The sequence below is a fragment of the Ursus maritimus genome, unplaced genomic scaffold (assembly GCF_017311325.1).
Source record: "Ursus maritimus isolate PB19 unplaced genomic scaffold, ASM1731132v1 scaffold_3, whole genome shotgun sequence".
Classification (NCBI taxonomy): domain Eukaryota; kingdom Metazoa; phylum Chordata; class Mammalia; order Carnivora; family Ursidae; genus Ursus; species Ursus maritimus.
Genome location: NW_024425563.1, coordinates 7,066,151 through 7,087,378, shown reverse-complemented (window position 1 = coordinate 7,087,378; position 21,228 = coordinate 7,066,151). Strand labels below are relative to the sequence as shown.

At 43.0% G+C, this 21,228-nt stretch overlaps 1 protein-coding gene and 1 non-coding gene across 3 annotated transcripts; both read right to left on the bottom strand.

The window, feature by feature from the left end:
• Positions 1-1,232: 1,232 nt before the first annotated feature.
• Positions 1,233-10,976, bottom strand: ZNF425 (zinc finger protein 425). Of its 2 annotated transcripts, XM_008697266.2 has the most exons (4): positions 10,850-10,976; positions 9,743-9,869; positions 6,688-6,843; positions 2,067-4,428 (listed from the first exon to the last, which is right to left on the bottom strand). In XM_008697266.2, exons 1-4 carry the CDS (start codon positions 10,865-10,867, stop codon positions 2,471-2,473), a joined length of 2,259 nt encoding a protein of 752 aa, XP_008695488.1. In that variant the 5' UTR covers positions 10,868-10,976; the 3' UTR covers positions 2,067-2,470. The 2 variants fall into 2 exon arrangements, with proteins under 2 accessions (XP_008695490.1, XP_008695488.1); XM_008697268.2 differs by lacking the exons at positions 9,743-9,869; positions 10,850-10,976 and adding an exon at positions 7,452-7,638 and having other exon boundaries at positions 1,233-4,428.
• A 9,536-nt stretch (positions 10,977-20,512) lies between these two features.
• On the bottom strand, positions 20,513-20,717 carry LOC121105938. Its single transcript, XR_005838677.1, has one exon. It is a non-coding gene; the product is annotated as a small nucleolar RNA SNORA73 family (small nucleolar RNA).
• Between the last annotated feature and the right edge of the window lie 511 nt (positions 20,718-21,228).

Genomic DNA, 21,228 nt, shown 5'->3' with positions numbered 1-21,228 from the left:
GGAAGAGTGCTATAAGAGAAAGGTATTTGGAGGATGCGCTGACATCGTGTGCATATCTCAGATGTTCCTGGTGTTGAAACTGAATGGTGGAACAAGGAGTTAGGAAGAGGAGGGAGCAGTCAGGAGGATATGATGCACCTGGGAAAGATAAGAGTCATTTGGTAAGAGTGAAGTTCATATGGTGAATAGGTAAGCTTAAGCTGAAAAGGCAGGTCTGGGTCAGCTCGGACGTTTTTTCCTAATGTCATGTTAGACTTTGCATTTATAATAAAATCAGAAACATCTAGAAATATTTTTTGAGAATAACATTAGAGTTGCATTTTAGGAAAACCAATCTGTTAGAAGGGTGATGAATGCACTGCAGGAAAAAAACTGTTAATAAAAACACTAACATTTTTTAAAAGTTGGCTTAAGTTAGTGGTGATGATAGAGATAAAGAAGGACATTTGGGAAGAATTTAGGAGACAGGTTGGGTGTAGGAAAATCTGGGATCATTCTCAGATTTACAGCTTTGGAGATTGGTTAGTATAACTTTAGAGGCGGGAAATACAAGACAGTGTAAGGAAGAGGTGCAGAGTGAGGGCTGATTTGGACGAGGAGTCTTATTTTGGGCCTTTTGTGTTTGAGATGCCTGTGGAAGTCAGAAATACTCAGGAGGAAGTTGAACTATGGATATGTAGACTTGAAAAGTCATCAGCACCTAAGAGAGAATACATGACATTATTACACAAGCTGTGGCTCAGGAGAGAGAGATGGGCAGACACACACAGCTAGCTGTTAGGTTTTTTTGTTGTTGGAGGGGAGTGTTTCTTCCCCATTCTTGGTATTTTTTTCCATTTAGGAATTTAGGAAAAAATTCCATTAGCACTCCTAATCTCTTGTGCCTCCTCATTCACTTCACTCAGGTCTAGTGCACATCACCGGGTTCTTCAATATTAATTAGTTAAGGCTAAATGAGGTCATAGGGTTGGGGCCCTAATCCAATAGGATTGGTGTCCTTTTAATAAAAGGAAGAAACACCGGAGATCCCCCACCCCCACCCTGTACCCAGAGAAAAAACCATGTGAGGACCCAGGAAGCGAGTGTCATCAGACGCCAACCCTGCTGGCACCTTGATCTTGGAATGCTAGCCTTCAGAACTGTAAGAAAACAACTTTTCTGTGGTTTAAGCCCCCCAGTCTGTAGCGTTTTGTTATGGCAGCCTCAGCTAATACATGCATAATGTAAGAAACTTTTATCATAAGAAGCTTTATTAGAAACTGGAGGAGAGAAAAGGCTTAAAGGAAAAGGCCTAACCTCAACGTCACAGGATGACTAGAATGTTTTCAGAGCTTTCCTTCCTCCGGTTTCTCCACTCACTAGGTCAAATGTCCTGAAACTTTTCAAACAAGTTCACTTGAAAAGACCGTCACTCAGTACATCTGGGGAGGGTCCCCAAGGCCTTACATTTTCAACACGTATCCCTGGCAGGCACGAAGTTGTCCTGAGGTACGCTGGTGAAGAGACCAGCCAAGGTTGACATCCAGCCCACACGTAGCCTGGCACAGGTTAGGGAAAGTGTTTTTCTTTACACGAAGGCACCACTGACTCAATGAGAGGCTTGCACCTACAGGAATGTGCCAACCAGAGGTGGCATCTTTCCTATATAAACACTGATTTGTCAGGTGCCCCTGCTTCCAGCTGAGTCAGGTAATCCGCGACCGCCATGTACTACAAAAATGGAAAATTTACACAGGCCCCAAGGATTCCCTAAGGAAGCAAACCTATACATTTTTGTAGGAATGATGTTAAAAGATTGACAGTCTAAGAGATGGATGAAGGTTTGCTAGAACAGGCTGGAAAATCACCTTATGATGATAGATTAAGCCACAGAACAAAAAATGGAGTGATGTCTTGGACTGGCAATATTTTTTCCTTTGGTATTTACCTAAGAGACCCCAATATTAAGGCAAGTATGTTTCTTGAGTTGACATACACTATTGAAATGCACAGGGGTTAGATACAAGTCATTGCTTGTTACCCGCAATGGTGGACTTTTAGGTAATTTAAATTAATCCAGAGGGAAATGACAGTTCTCTCCACCATCATTAACAAAGGAGATGGTAGATGACATTTATTTTTGGCAACAGAGAAAAATTCTCCCGAGACACAGATGCTCTCTTACCATGTGGAAGAAAATGAAAATTCACTATGAGAAAATTGAAAATCTCAATACAAATTTAAATAAGGAGGCCTGGTAATAGGAAGCAGAAACTGTTCCTTGCATGACTGGCAGGCCCTGCCCATGGGGATTCCAGAGGAGAGATGCCCCTTTTTTATGTCTGGATTATTTGGAATCTGTCGAGGAGCCATCCCGCCTTGCCTGCCTGCAGCTGGCCAGTGTATCTGAAGCGAGTGTTTTGTGAATTCCTTATCCAGCTTATGCCACGGACCCAAGAGCTGTTGCTGCTTCCTTTCTGCGTGGCTTGACCTAGACACTGAAGGGCTTTTCCCTGGCATGTACCGCAACGTGGGTGTTCAGTGCCCCCAAGTACGTAAAGCTCCTTCCACACTCATCACAAGAAAAAGGCCTCTCCCCTCTGTGGTGGTGCAGATGGGTTTTCAAACTTCTCTTCTGGAGGAACCCCTTGCCACATTCAGAGCACCTGAAGGGCTTCTCTCCACTATGCGTATGCAAATGGACCTTCAGACTTCCCCTTATGCAGTAGCTCTTGTCACACTCAGGACACTGGAAGGGCTTCTCACCACTGTGGACTCGGATGTGTTCAGTGAGCCTGTACTGCTGAGTGAAACTTTTGCCACATTTAACACAGGAGAATGGCTTTTTGTCACTGTGCTGGAGCAGGTGGCTTTTCAGATTTCCTTTGAGACGGAAACTTTTATTGCACTCAGGACACTGGAAGGGTTTCTCTCCACTGTGGATTCTCTTATGTTCAGTGAGCTGAGACTGCTGAGTGTAGGTCTTACCACACTCGCTACATGCAAAGGGCTTCTCGCCCCGGTGTATCCGCTGGTGGAATTTCATGGAGGCCTTCCAGAAGAAGCTCTTGTCACACTCAGGACACTGGAAAGGCTCCTCCCCACTGTGAAGTCTCATGTGCTCAGTGAGGTGCGAGTGTCGGCTGAAGCTCCGGCTGCACTCCGAACAGGAGAATGGCTTTTCTTTGGTGTGGACCTTGAGGTGCTCCGTGAGCCTCGACTGCCGAGGAAAGGTCTTTTTGCACTCGTCACAGGAGAATTCCTTTTGCCTGCTGTGGACTCGGCTATGGCGAGTGAGCTTAGAGGGCCGGGTAAACCTCTTGCCACACTCCCCACAGGAGAATGGCTTCTCCTCACTGTGTAAACGCTGGTGGGCCTTCATGGCGTTCTTCCAGGAGAAGCTCCTGTCACACTCCGGACACTGGAAGGGCTTCTTCCCACTGTGCTGAAACAGATGGGCTTTTAGGCTTCTCTTTAGGCGGAAACTTTTCTTACACTCCGGACACTGGAAGGGCTTCTCTCCTGTATGAACTCTGATATGTTCAGTGAGTTTCGTCTTGTGTGTGAATTTCCTACCACATTCGTCACAAGAAAATGGCTTCTCTCCACTGTGTATCCTCTGGTGGGCCTTCACGGCAGCCTTCCGGGAGAAGCTTCTGCCACATTCTGGACAATAGAAGGGCTTCTTCTCATTGTGTTGGCAAAGATGGGTCTTCAAACTTCTCTGCAGACGGAAGCTTCTGTTGCACTCTGGACATTGGAAAGGCTTCTCCCCCGTGTGCACCCTGAGGTGCTCAGTGAGCTTGCACTGCTGGATGAAACCCTTGCCACACTGCTCACAGAAAAATGACTTCTCCCTTTTATGCAAACACAGATGCTTCCTCAAAGTGGCCTTACACTGGAAGGTCTTGTCACATTCGGGGCACGGAAAGGGCTGCTGCCCCGTGTGAACAACCTGGTGGTGAGTGAGCAGGCTGCATTTGAGATAGTAGCTCTTCTCGCACTTGCCACACTGGAAACGCTGCTTCTTACACAGGATCATCCGGTTCCACCTGAGTTCAGAGTTCCCTCTCGATTTGTTTTTGTACTTGGAATATTTGCAGGGCTGGCTCTTAGAGTGGTTTCTTCTGTGCTTTACCAAGTCACTCTTTAGCTGAAAGACCTTCCCACAGACAAAGCAGGAATAAAATCTTGGTCCTGGTGGAATTTCCAAGTGACCTGGAGCACCTATCAGCTTATGCCATGCATTGTTCTTATCCTGATTAGATGCTCGGAGGTAGAGGTCTTTATGTACAATCCCCATTTCCTGGAAATGTGGATGCTGTAAGGTGGCTCTCTGATCTGGTAAGATCCTTCTTTCCTCCCCTGGTAAGGTAGCACATGAACCCTGCTTTAGGAGACCATTTAAATGGCCTTCCTCCTCTTTTGCCCCGAGAGTTCCTTGGTCACCTGGAGAGAAAAAAAGAAGACCCACCCTTACCAGTAATGTGTCCGTGCTATGCTGGGGTCAAGAATTGTCTTCACATCTCTAACATGTTGCACAGGAAAAGGAATCTCATTGATTTTGATGACTCTGTGCAACTGCCTGCCACAGGTAAATTATACTTAAGTTTAACTTCGATATGCAAATCCTTCCATTATGTGTTAAGAAATGGCTTAGTGTGGGGGAAAAAATTGCAGGTAAATATATCTTGTGAACTTATGGATGACCCTCAGAGGGTAAACAGAAGTTGAAAGAAAATAAAGGTAAGTTAGTCTGAGAATATGACCATTCTATTCTATTTCCTTAAATCTGTGAAATAAATAGCACCATATTTAAGTATGAAGGCCTTCGGTCATATTCTTGCCCTTTCTACCCACAGATTTCAGAAAAAGCTTTCTGGAAGAAATGCTGATAGAAAGTATCTTTCTTAGGAATGTCAAATGGCAATTGACTAAATTCACAAAGAACACTATGGAGATAATTCCCTTTTCTAAGGAACTCTGCATTATAAGAAAGGTATTAATATAAGCATAGTCAGTGCTGTTCCCAAAGTAAAAGCCATGACGACAGGAAACAGGAAGCTGAGGTAGCATCTATTCTCACCCACAAAAACTGGAGAGAACAATTCCAGATGCTCACTGGAGCCTCTGTATTTCAGAACTGCTTATTCTCCCACCTGTCGAACTGGGTCCTGGGGCTCTCCTTTTCTAAGTCTCTTAACACAGGTGGAAAATTCACCTGTCAGGAAGGGTGGGCGGGCCTGCCCCCAGAGAAGGACTCTGATTACGCTTTATGGTCATCTTCATAACAACACAGGTTACGTTTCCAACTGGGTGATGTCATTTAGTAAGTTAGCACTCCACAGCTGATGTCTAGGTCATACTTACCTGTCTCCTTGAATCCTGTTTCTTATCATGTACTATTTATTCCAGGCAGAGGAGCAGCTGTGATTATTGGGTCAGTGCCACTTGGCACGAAAGGAACATTAGTTTTTAGGGTTAGCCACTAAAGTTGTTCATTCTTTGGTACTCAGAAACCTTTCTAGGTCCTCCCTTTCTGTAGGATGAAGTCAAACTTCTACCTTGGCATTCCTAGCCTCAGCTATCTGGCATTAATTTATGTTTCCCCTTCTCCATCTCCCATGCCATCCCCAAGAATAACATTTAGCTATACATTTTCTAAATACAATGGTCTTGTTCCCACCTCTGAGTCTCAGCTCATGTATGACCCCTGCTGATCTTCTCTAACCAAATCTGCCCATTCTTTGCTATTTAAATCCTAATTCCTTAGAAGTCCTCCTGAAAAACTGCTATCTCTACTCTACTTTTTCTCCTCTAAATCCCTATATAGCACTACCACCACTGCCACTTACTATTTTATTAAATTGCATACAGTCCCATTTTATAGATGACTAGTACAACAGTTCAATGTAATCGACTAACTTAACTGCCATGTCAGACAACAAACTCCCACAGGAGAATATACGTATAGATATATAAATCTCTCCATCCCCCCCCAGCCTAAGTAATAACTTGACAGTCCTATGAACATGGTAGGGACTCAATTCTCATTAGATGAATAAAATAAGAGACGGTGGCAATGAAATAAAGTCCTTGGGAATTCTTTTATTCTTTTGATGGACTTAACCATACATTCCCTGGTTCAAATCCCCTCCTCTTCAGGAGAATCCTTTGACTTCCAGGGACTTAGAAGCTCTCCATTTAATAAAACATTAGCATAGTCTAAAAAATGACATATTCCCTTAAGTATTTAAAGTGTTATAAAATATTTCCAATGTTTTTCTTATGATACAAGGAATTCAAAAAGGAATCTTTCAAAAAGAACTTGAAAAAACCCAAGTTCTAAAAATCTGTATAATAAACAATAATACATTATACCAAATTGGACAGTTTTCCACTGCTCCATACTCAAATGGACACAATGGTGTGATGGAGAAGGTGGTCGTTCCTCAGGACTTGACAAATGGGTCCTTTACTTGCTCTTTTACAGGTACTTCTTTCCAGGGTCATAATTTTTTTTAATGAAACATACACAACTTCCCTATTTATAAAAAGTAATACATTCTTATGTTTGTTTCCCACTTTGAGTAAAAAACCCTAACATTCTCCATCAAAACAATGTTTCTTATTCACCAGGTCCAGCTGCCTATCCAGAAAGATTCAGGAAAATGAAATGAGTCATGATCCTAAATCCATCACACTTACCAAAATACAGCAATTTTCCAGTTTTCTGCAAGTCCCACTGCTCATCAGTAGAAGGGCTAAGTGTCATGTTTTTCTCCAAGGGTCCCTGGTCTCTGATTAATAGCATTCTCCCTTGTTCTATCCAGGTGATCAAATCTGGCTTGGAAAAAACACCACCTGCAAAGAGAGTTCACATAGACTCAGTCTGGGTTTACCTGAGTACTTCACTAAACGTGATTTTCACAGTTAACTTTGATTCCTGAAGATACATCATCAAAGTTAGGTTAAAGAAATTGAAGCCCTTGAAACTACATGAATGACAATAAAATATAGCCTAACCAAGACTGTTTAGCTTAAATGTCCTCTGCAATATTTCACAAAATTAAAGGAAAGAGAGAAGTTAAGGACGATGATTTTTAAAAGGCCAACAGGTCTGGGCAGAAAGCATTAACAAATGACCATTATGAGAACAATAAAAAGCAAAATCGCAGGGGGTTAAGGAGGGATCCTGACCACTAAACACTTCTGACTAGACTCCCCACATCCAAGGAAACTAACTACTAAGGTACAGTGAAGGAACCAGGAAGTTGTTCAATGACAACGATTATGAAGGGGGAGAGAGTAATGTGTCTAATGACATAAGCATGAAGGGAAGAAGGGTGGTTACAAAGCAATGGAGTGATTTTAGCAGATGCAACGGATACCGTGTAGTAGTGCCACCTACTGCTCAGCCCTCAGGTCAGTGTTTCTCAAAGTGAACTGGGTACCACCAGCATTAGCAGTACCTAAAGTGCCTGTGAAAAATGGTAGATTCCTGGGCCTGAGGCTGGACGTGCTAAGTCCTCATCTCTGGGGCTGATATCTGGACATCCTGTAAAGAAAATCATTTGTAGGGCGCCTGGGTGGCATAGTCCGTTAACCATCTGCCTTCAGCTTAGCTCATGATCCCAGGGTCTGGGATCAAGTCCTACATCAGGCTCCCCACTCAGTGGGGAGTCTGCTTCTCCCTCTCCCTCTGCCCCTCTCCCCTGCTTGTGCTCTCTCTCTCTCTCTTAAATAAATACATAAAATCTTAAAAAAAAAAAAAAAAAGAAAAGAAAAGAAAGAAAAGAAAACCACTTGTAAATAATGCCCTTTGGGGGCGCCTGGGTGGCACAGCGGTTAAGCGTCTGCCTTCGGCTCAGGGCGTGATCCCGGCGTACCGGGATCGAGTCCCACATCGGGCTCCTCCGCTGTGAGCCTGCTTCTTCCTCTCCCACTCCCCCTGCTGTGTTCCCTCTCTCGCTGGCTGTCTCTCTGTCACATAAATAAATAAAATCTTTAAAAAAAATAATAATAATAATGCCCTTTGGGTTTTAAAATGCGGGAAAATCAGACTGGATTTTCCAAGCCCGCAGACACTAGCTGTGGTAACTCCAAACTCAACACTGGATCAGCACATGGCTCTAGTTTCTCGTACCTTACTGGCCTCCAACTGCTTAGCTTGAACTCCAAAAGTTGAGGTGTCCTGGTGCTCTGTCCTATCTACATGTTCTCCCTAGATGATCCCATCTAGCCCTCAGGTTTAAAACACCAGATTTGTGAATCCAGCCCTGATCTTCACTTGAAATTCTGGTCTCACATACCCAATTATATAGATTTCCATATAAACATCTAATAAGCATCTCAAACTGAAGGCTCTCTCCTCAAGCTTCGTCCTGTCAGTGAATAAAGCCATTGTCTTCAATATACTTGAGCCAAAAATCTAGGACTGATTCTTCTTTCACCCTGAGACTCCACATCCAATCCACCAGCAATGCTGGAATGCTACCTCCAAAAGATATCCAGAGCCCGTCTACTTCTCTCTTCATTACTAACTACCTGGTTCAGCTGCCATAAAGCTTCACCTGCCCTGCTGAGAATCTTGGCTGGTGTCTCTCCCTTCATTGCTGTGCACAATCACTCATTCTCCACATAGCGGCTCAAGTAATTGTTAAAAACAAATTTTGACATATTACTCCCGTGTAAATCCTCTCATCATCTTATCTTCCCTTCATCTAGAATAAAATCCTAGAGGCCCCTTCCTCATTTGGTATACTACTGTCCCCTTCTCCTAGCCTTCTACCATGTGCTCCAGTAGCCTCCCCCCCCAACCCATACTGAGCATATACATTCCAATCCTGAACTTCTGCCCTAGTCCTTCCTCTGCTTAGAATTCTCTTCCCCCTGATTTCACACAATTGACTTATCTTGTCTTTTGTATCTCAGATGGAAGAGGTTATAAACCCCAAAGGAGCGAGAGAATGCTACGGGCTATACCGAGATCACCTATTAAAGTGAAAACAGCAGAAATGGTTTTAATGAAACAAGAATGAATCAGAGCAAGTTGGATAAACAGCAAGGTATAATCTCCATAAATTTCTCTTCAAATCTGCCCCGAGTATTTCTCTAGGGATACCTAAACATCCCATCCCACTGCTCCTTCTCCCTCTATCAGAGAGTTATTTTCCCAGTTCTTATGAGGATAGAAAATTCATCCTATTTAGACAACATAAGAAAGCATTGAAGTATCAGTCAAAAAAATAAAAGGGTATACTTGAAAGAGAGAGGTGATTAGATTATTTAGTAACTCTAACTGTGGGAGAAACAAGGGAGGGTTTGGGTGAAAGAGACTGAAGAATTAATAAGACTGAGGGATGCAGATGCCGTTAGATAAAAACAGACAAGTTAGGGGCGCCTGGGTGGCTCAGTGGGTTAAGCGACTGCCTTCGGCTCAGGTCATGATCCCAGACTCCTGGGATCGAGCCCCGAGTCGGGCTCCTTGCTCAGCAGGAAGCCTGCTTCCCCCCTCCCTCTGCCTGCTACTCTGCCTGCTTGTGAGTGCGTGCACGCTCTGTCAAATAAATAAATAAAATATTTAAAAAAAAAAAAAGGGACAAGTTAAATACTCCAAGGTCATAATAGGAAGTTAAGGGCATATTCTGAGTGTAAATCAGGAACAGAATCATATTCAACCAGCCAATAGCTAATACAGAACAGAGAGCCTATTGGTATTAGGCAGGTTCCCCAAAAATGATTCCTTTGAAGCCCATCTTACCCAGGGAATCAAGAGTCTCATAATTGGTCTTCATCACTTGCTGATACATTTCCTTCTGCCACTTCTCCAGGATCTCCCATTCTTGCTCCGAAAAATATAAGGCCACATCATCAAATGTCATCGTTACCTGGAATCACAAACAGTACATACACACATTTTCACCTTTAAGCTACTTTCTTTCAATTCCCATGTCTTTAAGAGACAAGAAGAAACTATACTGAAGTCTCCGCCTCTCTGGATGGTGCCATGAACGATGTAATGGAGGGGTCACAGAGGCCCATATAGTGAATGAATGACTAGCAGACCTTTGAGCACATGTACCATCTAGAGGGGGATCCTTTACTTGGCAGCAACTATTGCTATGCAAGACTTTAAAAAAAAAAAAACCCTTTTTATTTTGAAATAATTACAAATTCATAGGAAGTTGCAAAGATAGTACAGTCCAAGAAGTTTCCCTCTATCCTGTTCCTGCTGCGCGAAGGGGTGAGAAGAAGGGAAGAAAATGCATTACATTAGTAAGATTATTAGATATGAAATTTCAGAAAGGCAGAAGGAAAACTTGCATAGGTAGGCAGATTATACTTAATTGAATTTAACAGTTTCCTGGATTAAGCTCAGGATAAGCCTTTTAAACTCTAAAACCAGGGTTCACATTTTCCATTAACAACCCCAACTGGTTTCACATTTTCTCTCATTTCCTAGAGGCACCAGTCTCCAGGTCCTCTCATGCCCAGTCTTCCTTCCCCTAACTTTTTTCATCCGTATATACAGATGAGGTTCGCCGAGGCTACATTCGCCAGCAGAGCACAGAACGAGAGCCCAAGAGAAACCACGACGTTCAAAGAGCCCCGACACAGGGCGGAAACAGCGGGTGACTTGAGGGGACGACCGGTAAGACCCTGGATTTCTCCACGTGGCCCCTTTCTTCCAGCTCAACTGCAGAACAACTCGAGCACCTATACCGCGCCTTCACCGGCTAGGGGCTCGGAGCTCAGTCCTGGGTCCCGGACAGTCCCCCGCCGCCTCACTCCACGACTCGGGACCCCACTCCAGACCGCGACAGGGACGAATTTCGATACGGCCCGGATCCTCCACGGCCCCTCTTACCAGAGCCGGTTCGGCCATGGCCCTCAGCGCTTCCGCCCGGCCCCTGACCCGGGCCCAGCGCCTGCCCCAGAGACGCCGAACGCCAGGGTAGCTCCGCAGCACCTCCCTAGGCGCGCGGCCTCCCGCCCCGCCCGGCCCCGCAGGCCCAGCCCCCGCGCGGTGCACGCTGGGACTCGGGCCCGGCCCCCGCCCCACAGCGCCCCCTGCGGCCCGGAGGTGCCGGCGCCTGGCCCGCGGGAGCGGCCTGAGCAGAGCTGGCCGCAAGGGCTGCGGCGCCATGCGTGGCGGGTCCCCTCGCTCAGCCAGAGTCTCCTAACGGGGAAGATCGAGACCCAGAGGCGCTGAAAGGAGCTGGAGAGAGGGAGACGGAGAGGTGGACGTGCAGAGCGAGCTGCAAGTGGGGAGGAGACTCGCTCTTCACTGAGCCCAGGGCGGAAAGGGGGTGCGGGGATTGGCTCCTCCCTGAAGCGGACCCCAGGTGAGGGTAGGATCATCTGTGAGGCCATCCCTGGAACGGAGTGAGGGAGGTGAGCAGGCCAAGGGGGTCAAGGAACAGGTCCCCGCCGTGGGCAATGGGGAGTCTGTGGTGCCGGGCACTCTGAGAGTGTGCAGACCATCTCAGAATCCTCCCGCCAGGGGCCAGGGGCTGGGAGGCTGGGAATTCATCCACCAAATTCTGCCCTTCTTCAGTGAGGTCACTTCTGGTCTACCTTGGACACAGGCCGAGCTGATATTTAACCTAGGTTTTTGTAGCTACATCTTCTCAGGTTGAGGACGTTCTCTTCTAGTCCTAGTTTGGTGAGGGTGTATATTGTGAGTGGGTGTTTTGTTTTGTCCAGTGCTTTTTCTGCGTAGATTTCTATTATTGTGTAGTTTTTCTCCCTTAAGCAATTAATATGGTTGATTAGATGGATTGATTTCTGAACATTGAACCAGCCTTGCATTCCTGCCATAAACCTCACAGTAAAAAACCGTGGAAGGTCTGAAATGCCACCGCTCTAAGAAGCTAACAGATCCACCTGCCAAGTTTCATTCATGTTGGCAAAACACAAGGCTCATGGGTCATAGGCAGAATGAACTTTATGTTCACACATTCGGTTGCCCCCAAGTCCCATAGGAATGATATGGGGTGACCCAGATGCATGCTACACCTATGATGGGTTTATGTCACAAGTGAGGAACCCAAACCTTGGGATTCCCACTCTTACAGTAGGGCTGCTAGCAATTTGCTCAACTACTCTGATAATCTCTCTTTTATTTTGTATTTAGGTCATTTACACTAAATGTAATTATTGATATATTTGGATTTACCTCTATCATTTTATTATTAGTCTTCTGCTTTTTCTCTCTGTTTTTCATTTGTCTGTTTCCTCTTCTGGGTTATTTGAACCTGTTTAGTATTGCATTTTAATTTACTTACTATAACTTTCACTATATCTTTTTTTTTAAGATTTTATTTATTTATTTGACAGAGAGAGAGAGACAGCCAGAGAGAGAGGGAACACAAGCAGGGGGAGTGGGGATGAAGAAGCAGACTCCCAGCGGAGGAGCCTGATGTGGGGCTCGATCCCATAACGCCAGGATCATGCCCCGAGCTGAAGGCAGATGCTTAACGACTGAGCCACCCAGGTGCCCCTCACTATATCTTTTTATATTTTATTTTGTGGTTGCCTTAGGAACTACAAAATACACTTTCATGTTCTTTTACTTTTTAAAGAAAGCAGCTTTATTGGGATGTAATTAATATACCATACAATTCCCCAATTTAAAGCATACAGTTTAATGACTTTTCGTGTATTCACAGCTTCTTCCTTTTTTCTTTCTCTTTTATTTTTATTTTTTTAAAGATTTTATTTATTTATTTGTCAGAGAGAGAGAGAGAGAGAGGGAATACAGCAGGGGAGTGGCAGGCAGAGGGAGAAGCAGGCTCCCGCTGAACAATGAGCCCCATGCAGGACTCAATCCCAGGACCCCTGGATCATGACCTGACCTGAAGGCAGATGCTCAACCAACTGAGCCACCCAGGCGTCCCTCTTTCTTTTTTAATTAATAGACTTTTTTGGATCAGTTTTAAATTTACAGAAAAATGAGTGTTAAGTATGGAGAGTTCTCATTACTCCCTTACTTTCCCATATAAAAGAAGCATGCAGGATTTTCAAAATTTAAAAATCCAAGGAAAAAGAACTGCACAATGGCCTATATAAAATTCTAACTGTAGAAAATTCAAAACTCTGATTGTTTCAGAACTGATTGAACTGACTTGCAATGTTATTAACGGTGTAAGAGTGTAACATGTCTCCCATCTTTTTTGCAACATTTTAAAAATATGTTTTATTTTTAAGTAATCTCTACACCCAACATGGGGCTTGAACTCACAACCCCAAGATCAAGAACCAGCCGGGTACCCCTGCCAACATTTTTCATTTGCTCTGGCATCCATGTTTTATAAGCAGAACTTAATTTTGTTTTGATTGCATTCATTTAATTACTATTGAGGCTGTAGACTTTTATAAATAGAAAAATTTATTCGTATAATTGTAGATTCACATGGAGTTATAAGAAATAATACAGAGAGAGCCCATGTTTTACTGGTACTCGTGTGTGTGTGTGTGTTTAGTTTTATGAGGCTATAGACTTTTCTATGCATTAATTCCTTTTTCCTCCTCTGTAAACTCTTTCTTCATCTCCTATTGGTAATTCACTGGTAGATCCTAGAAAATGATCTTGCATATTTATATAAATTTCATATCACATCACATTTATTTTCTTTGAGTAAAGCCATTGGCTATGTATAATGATAGCAGTATGTGGTGTTAGTTGTGAATATAAAGTAGTTCTTATTTATTCTAAAGTCCAGTTTTACTACACGGACAGCCTTTGGTCTATTATAGTGAAATTCACTTTACACCCTTGACTAGTAGTGTTAATGAGCCTTCAAAGCCAATGGAGCCCCTTCTTCTTTATGAGTGTCTAGGGCACTCCCTGATTTCCCTACTGGTTCTTACATTTCTCCAGTGTTCTGCCTTCTCCTGCTGCCAACGAGCATGGCAGGGTTAGCTACACATCTCCACTGTTGTCATTGTAGCCCATGGCTATTTCTTCTAAAGCTGCTAGCAGGTCTTCAAAGTTGGGGGCATGTTTTTTGTAGAGCGATTACAGTTTTCAGCCTAATTAAGGTCTGGCATCTGGGTTTACAGTGTCTTTTACTGGGACATTCAAATTATATTCCCAGGGGACCAGAGAAGTGAGCACCTGAAGACACCACCATGTGTTACACACTTGTGTACATGAAAGCCCAGTGTCTTGATGTCTCTTCCATGTTTTCAGAAGGAAAGAAATCATGAATAGGCAAGGATGCAGCTATTTTTGTAAAATTCTGCTTGTTTCCTAAACTATCCATACCAGCTCAGCCTGTCTGTTCTCCATGAGGACATGGCCTTATAAGAAACTTGCCCAAAGCTTTAGGTCATCCAAAGCCAACATATCACCATTCCTCAGAGTTCTTTCTGGCTGACTTCAGGAAGTCCTAACCCATAAGGAAGCCACCTATGGTAGGAAGACCTTGAATTTTAGAGTGAGAAAGACCTGGGTTTGGATGTTCGCTCAACCATCTGCCATCTTTGTGACACCAGGCAAGTCATTTAAACACTCGTAACTTTAGTTTCCATATCCAAAGGATAACTATAATAATTGAGATAACACAGATAAAGAAAGCACTTTCACCACAGTATCTGGCATTCATTCCTCGTGGCCTTGCTTCCTTTCCACCTCCTTTGACCTCAGATTGTCCAGTATCCAGGTAGGCACTCTTTCACTCTACCTGGAAGTCTTCTTGGTTCTCTTCTCTCGAGTCTTCTTTTCTCTCCTAGCCTGAATCTCTTGGTCCTTTGTCATTTCCCTGCAAATGATTCAGCATAAAGCCAACATATTAGGCAAAAATCATATATAGTCAAAATCACCTTGAACATCTCTTAAATTGCTCCTAAACTATAAAATACAGTAAAAATGGTTTTACCCAACTCTGTACAGCAATTCTTACATACACGTGTTTCAGAACCACTCACTTAGATCAAAGGAAGGAAGAAAATGAAAGTCCATTCATAGATGTCTATGCATTCAAACCATTCTGCCTCTAAGGTAATCATTAGGTCTCTGGAGATAGTGAAGCAACAAATGGAGAAATCGAAAGTGTTGCTGCTTGCCTATTGGACTTACTCCATTCCACATTAATATTAAATCTCTATAACCTTAACATAGTCAATAGACTTCTTTACTGAGAGGATTACTCCACTAAGCACACAGGATGTGACTTAAGAAGTATCTATCACATGGGGGCGCTATGAGGACTAAAAGCTACACTGTGCTTATTCACGCAGTGCTTGACACATAATAAGCATTTAACGTAAGTTAGCAACTGTTTTTATTATCTTCTTGAAAAGGAGTAGATAAAGGATCCAAAATCCCAGAACCAGATGGAAAATTGCCTTTCTCATTTTGCTGAGTAGCATCTTAGACACTTAAATGAAAATATATGACTAGTCCTTTTTAAATATGTGATTAAGAGAAACCCGAGATTCTGAAAAACCACACATACACTCATACGAGGAGGAAGACTCTTACCTAGAATTACCTATAGTACTCTATAATGTTTTATTTCTACTTCTCTCCAGGGGCTTACTAAGCCAGGATCTGTTTACGTTACTAGGATTAACTGTTCACTGTTCTTATTTCCAGTAGGTGCTAGAAATGAGGAGGTAGGTGTTCATTAACCCCCAAAGAGAATACACACTGTAAACGGCAGCTAAGTCTGTAATGTTTATATTTGTCAGGTTTGAAGTCTGATTTGAATCACTGTTTATAGGCAAACATTGATGTTTTCTCCTTAATAAGCGGGAGGCAAAATGTGGTTTTCCAAACAGGAATGAATGGGGGAGTCTGTATTGAATGCAGGAATTTGGGGAGAATGTGGCAGTCTGGTCCCCAGTTGCACATTATCAGAACCCTGTCATAGTGTTCTGTTTGGAAACCGTATTAGCCATGCCTACCTGCCATAACAGGCAAAAGTGCATCACCCGGTGGTCAAATTACCCTTTCCTTTCTAAAGATCTGCACTCCTAATCTTACGTCCAGGAAGCTTTTCCAGTTATAGTGAACGTAAGAAAAAATATGTTAATTCAAAGCTCTCTGCCTGTAACTGTTGGAGAAAATGTAACAATAATACAGATAGGGAGTTCCTGAAATAACTCCCCAAGAGGCATATATGAATTTATAAATGTGGATTTGGAGAAACTGTTCATTGGAAACCTTGGGACCCTGTTGTTGCCTCATCATCTTATCAAATTAAATGGTGTTTGTTGTTCTGGCTATATTTTGCTTTTGTGGTATGAAAATTTCTATTTCTTGGATAGTGAAACTTGGAGAAATCCAGTGTCAAAGTCTCATTTTGGAAGTAACAGAGAGTGCTTCCTTGGGACTCGCAGCACCCCAGACATGGTCAAGAGTTTCCTCTGATAAATCGCAAAACAGCCTCTGCTGTGCCAGTGCTGAGAATTCCCACAAGTGTGCCAACTTAGTAAGTACTTCCTGCTGTGAAAATGTCAGTGAACCAAAAGTATCTTAGAGAGATACAAAATGCTTCCAAAGCCAGGCTAAAGTTTTGAGTCATTGTTTCTTTCATGAAGACTTCTTCAAAAAATGTGAAGGATTAAAAAGACAAAACCAAAAAACTGAGAAAGGGGAGGGCCTTTCTAAGGAGGTGCCAAAACCAAAAGTCATAAAACACTCAAAATGTTCACATAAAAATTTTAAATTTCTATTTGGCAAGATGCCAAATGGCAGATGTCTTTACTAGGTATAGTATATATAATGTGAAAAACAAGTGTTTAATGTACGTACTATATAAAGAGCTCATGCGACTCGAAAATATCAACAACTCAGAGTGGAGGGGAAGATGGTGGTGGAGCAGGAGGAGCCTAGGAGGACCTTGTCCCACCAACACAACCAGATCACTATCACATCATCCCAAATACCCCAGGAATTGATCTGAAGACTGTCAGAACAAACTCCACAACTAAAGGTAGACAATAGGCCGCATAGAAGAAGGTAGGAAATACAGAGACGTAGCTTGGAAAAGAAATGGATCCTGGTTGCTGCAGTGAGGAGGGAGCTGCGGTCTTAGGGAAAGAAGCACAAGAGACAGACTAGCTCACGGGGGAGCACATGGGAAAATTGGCTTGGAAAGTGAGAGGGGCTTAGAGCCTGGAGTTTTAAAGGTCAGCCTGCTTGGCTGTGAGAGAGGTTGGCGGACACTGGGGCTGCTTTTGGAGAGAAGGCAGGGCAAACAGCCCACAGACGTACAGTATGGAAACAGCAATCAGAAGAGCTTATGGGGCACACAGTGGGAGGTTAGTTGCTTGTCTCAGAGCATGCCCCAAAGAGGTAGCATTCATGAGAGACCCCTCCAGGAACAAAGAAACTGTCAGGAGCCATTTCCCTCCCCTGGCCCTCATTATAAACACAGGGCCCAGGGCCAACACTCACTACTTAACTTGCTTATACCAAACCCCGCCCCTCCCCCCATGCTCTGGTGGAATGGAACCACCCTTTCCAGTCCCAGTGCAGTGAGCTGCCTTCCTCAGAAGACCAGCCCAAACCCCTGCCACCACTGTGTCTCCCAACCCAGGAGTTTTGCAACGCCTTGGTTCTGGTGGTGGTAACAAGTCTCATTTCACAAAAGCACACCTAGTGCAAAACATGGCACGTTCAGGCCAAGGACCAAATACGGCCCACCACAGGCAAAGAGAGCCTCTGCAAATGACTGGCCTGAAGGATAAAGCAGCCAGGACACTAGAGCAGAGCACACACAGCACACTTTGGAGATGCTCCCAGAAGTGCCAGGCCCCAGGGAATAGAGGACATTACGTAGGAGGGCACTACAGGACCTCTTCTTCATAAAGCAATTACCCTTAAGAACAGGGGACATCGCTGACTTTCCTAACACAGAGAAACAGGCACAAAGACTTAGACAAAATGAGAAGACAGAGGAATTTGTCCCAAATGAAAGAATAAGACAAAGCCATGGCAGGAGATCTAAGCAAAACAGATATAAGTAACATGCGTGGTGGAGAATTTAAAGCATAGAGATGCTCACTGGACTTGAGAAAAGAATGCAGGACATCAGCGACACCATTAACATAAAGATAAGGAATAACATAGTAGAGATAAAGGGGTCAATAAACAAAACGAGATACACACTGGGGGGAATGAACAGCAGGCTGGAGGAAGCAGAGGAACAAATTAATGACCTAGAAGACAGAGTAATGGAAAGTAATCGAGCTGAACAAAAGACAGAAAAAAATAACTATGCAAAATGGGAATAGACTTAGGGAACTCAGTGATTCCATCAAATGTAAAAACATTCATATTATGGGAGTCCCAGAAGAAGAAGAGAGAAAAGGGAGCAGAGAATTTATTTGAGGAAGTAATAGCTGAAATTTTCCCTTATCTGGCTAAGGAAACAGATATCCAGATTCAGGACGCACAGAGAACACCCAACAAACTCAACAAAAGCAGATCCATGCCAAAAGATATTGTAATTAAAATGGCAAAATATAGTGATAAAAAAATCTTAAAAGCAGCAAGACAAAAGACAGTTACATAAAAGGAAACCATATAAGACCATCAGCAGGTTTCTCAGCAGAATCTTTCCAAGCCAGAAAGGAGTGGCATGATACATTCCAAGTGCTGAGTAAGAAAAATCTTAAAACAATACAATAGCAAGGCTATCATTCAGAATAGATGGATGGATAAAGGGTTTCCCAGACAAACAAAAACTAAAGGAGTTCATGACCATTAAACCAGCCCTGCAAGAAATATCAACAGGATTCTTTGAGTGGAAAGGAAAGACCAAAAATGATAGGAATGAAGGTATGAAACACAAAAGCAGTAAAAATGAATATTTCTGTAAAAAAAAAATCAGTCAGGGAACTCACAATATAAAAGGATGTAATATATGACACCATATACCTAAAACATGGGGAGAAGAGTAAATGGGTTCAAACTTAAATCACCATCAACTTAATACAGACTGCTCTATGCAGAAGAGGTTATATACAAACCTAATGGTAACCACAGGTCAAAAACCACGAATAAATATGCAAAGAATAAAGAAAGAAATCCAAATACATCACTAAAGAAAACCAGCAAACCATGAAAGAGAGACAAGACAAGAAGGATTAGAGAAAATCTTTAGAAACGACTACGAAACAAGTAATAAAATGGCAATAAATATGTATCTATCAATAATTACTTTGAATGTAAATGGACTAAATGCTCCAATCAAGAGACATAGGATGAGAGAATGGAAAAGAAAAAAAAAAAATCCAAAAAAACAAGATCCATCTATATGCTGCCTACAAGAGATCATTTTAGGCCTATAGCTCCCTGCAGATTTAAAGGGAGGGGATGGAGAAACATTTATCATGCAAGTGGATGTCAAAAGAAAGCTGGAGTAGCAATACTTTTTTTTTGATGAAATAGACTTTATTTTTTTAAATATACAGTAATCTTTATTATAATTCATAAATACATTATAAACAGATCTGGATCTTTAATAAGACACACTTAAGATCTGATGGGCTCCTGTCTTCTGTTCAGTTATGTAGTTAGAAAAGCCGGTACACTTGAGAATGGTAGAAAAGGCCAAGAAGTATCTCAGTTTCCTTAAGACAAATTTTCTGCTGATAGGCATTCTGGAATCTTTGGGCTTTGTGGGTCAAAGGACCAGACTGGGGTTTTTTTGTGTGTGTGTTTTGTTGTTGTTGTTGTTTTGTTTTGTTTTAAGATTTTTAAAGTTTATTTATTCATTTGACAGAGAGAGAGAGAGAGAGCCAGCGAGAGAGGGAACAGGCAGGGGGAGTGGGAGAGGAAGAAGCAGGCTCCCAGCAGAGAAGCCTGATGTGGGGCTCGATCCCAGGACTCCAGGATCACGCCCTGAGCCGAAGGCAGACGCTTAATGACTGAGCCACCCAGGCGCCCCAGGACCAGACTGTTTTTTGTTTGTTTGTTTGTTTTAAAGATTTTATTTATTTATTTGACAGAGAGAGACAGCCAGCGAGAGAGGGAACACAAGCAGGGGGAGTGGGAGAGGAAGAAGCAGGCTCCTAGCAGAGGAGCCTGATGTGGGGCTCGATCCCAGAACGCTGGGATCACGCCCTGAGCCGAAGGCAGACGCTTAAGGACTGCGCCACCCAGGCGCCCCTAGACTGTTTTAATAGACTTGTCCATATTCAGTGCTGTCCTGATTCCTCAAATTTCAATGGGCACCTGTCCTATAAAACATTCAACTTGTTTCCCCAATTTGCTATAAAGGGCAGTTTTAAAAAGGGGTCAAATGTGCCCAAGCTTCCTAACGTCCAGGCTTATCTTATAAAAACAGCATTTATCATTCATTTTACCAACTCTCCCTGCCAAATAAATGACCCAAAAGTATAAGAGTCAACTGCCAATGTTATGTGAGGCTCCTCTTCTCTCCTCAAATCAATTTATTTGGAATCCTGAGTGATCACTGCAAAACAAGGTAGGTAAGAGCTTAATCCAGTAGTACAGCAGTTGATAAAAGCAGATTTTTTTTTTCCAGTCAACCTAGATCCAGATAGACTAGAGAGCTGTTTCCTGCATGGTTTGTCTCCTCAGTCATTGTCCACAGGACTCTGAGAAGCTGTAGGAATATGCAGGCACAGACTCAAGGCCTGGCTTCATCTCCAACGTTGTGGAAAGGGACTGTATGTCATGGGGCAGAGCCCTATGCTTCTGTTCACCACCTGGATAGAGCCGGGGGAGAATGACCTCCCGGGAGTATCCACATTAGTCGAAGTAGACTTTAAAACGAAGACCAAATGGGTGCCTGGGTGGCTCAGTCAGTTAAGTGTCCAACTCTTGATATCAGCTCAGGTCTTGATCTCACGGTTGTGAGTTCGAGCCCTGGTTGGGCTCCACACTGGGCATGGAGCCTACTTTAAAAATAAAAATAAATAAACAAATAAATAAAACAAAAACTATACCATGAGACAAAGAAGGACACTATACAATAAGGAAGGGGACAATCCAGTAAGAAGATATAACAATTATAAATATTTATGCACCCAATTTGGAAACACCAAAGTACATAAAAGTTCATAGACGTAAGGAACTAATAAAAAATAAACAGTAATTGTACGGGACTTTAACACCCCACTTACAGCAATGGACAGATCTTCTAAACAGAAAATCAACAAGGAAACAATGGCTTTGAATGACACATTGGACCAGATGTTTTAAACAGATGTATTCAGAATATTCCATCCTGAAACAATACATATTCTTTTCAGGTACACATGAAA

Coding starts and splice junctions, on each gene's coding strand:
- ZNF425 (XM_008697266.2), bottom strand. Junction 6,844..9,742: donor TGAGACTCTTGATTCCCTGG/GTAAGATGGGCT, acceptor CTCTCTTTGCAG/GTGGTGTTTTTTCCAAGCCA. Junction 4,429..6,687: donor TGGAAAATTGCTGTATTTTG/GTAAGTGTGATG, acceptor TTTTCTCTCCAG/GTGACCAAGGAACTCTCGGG.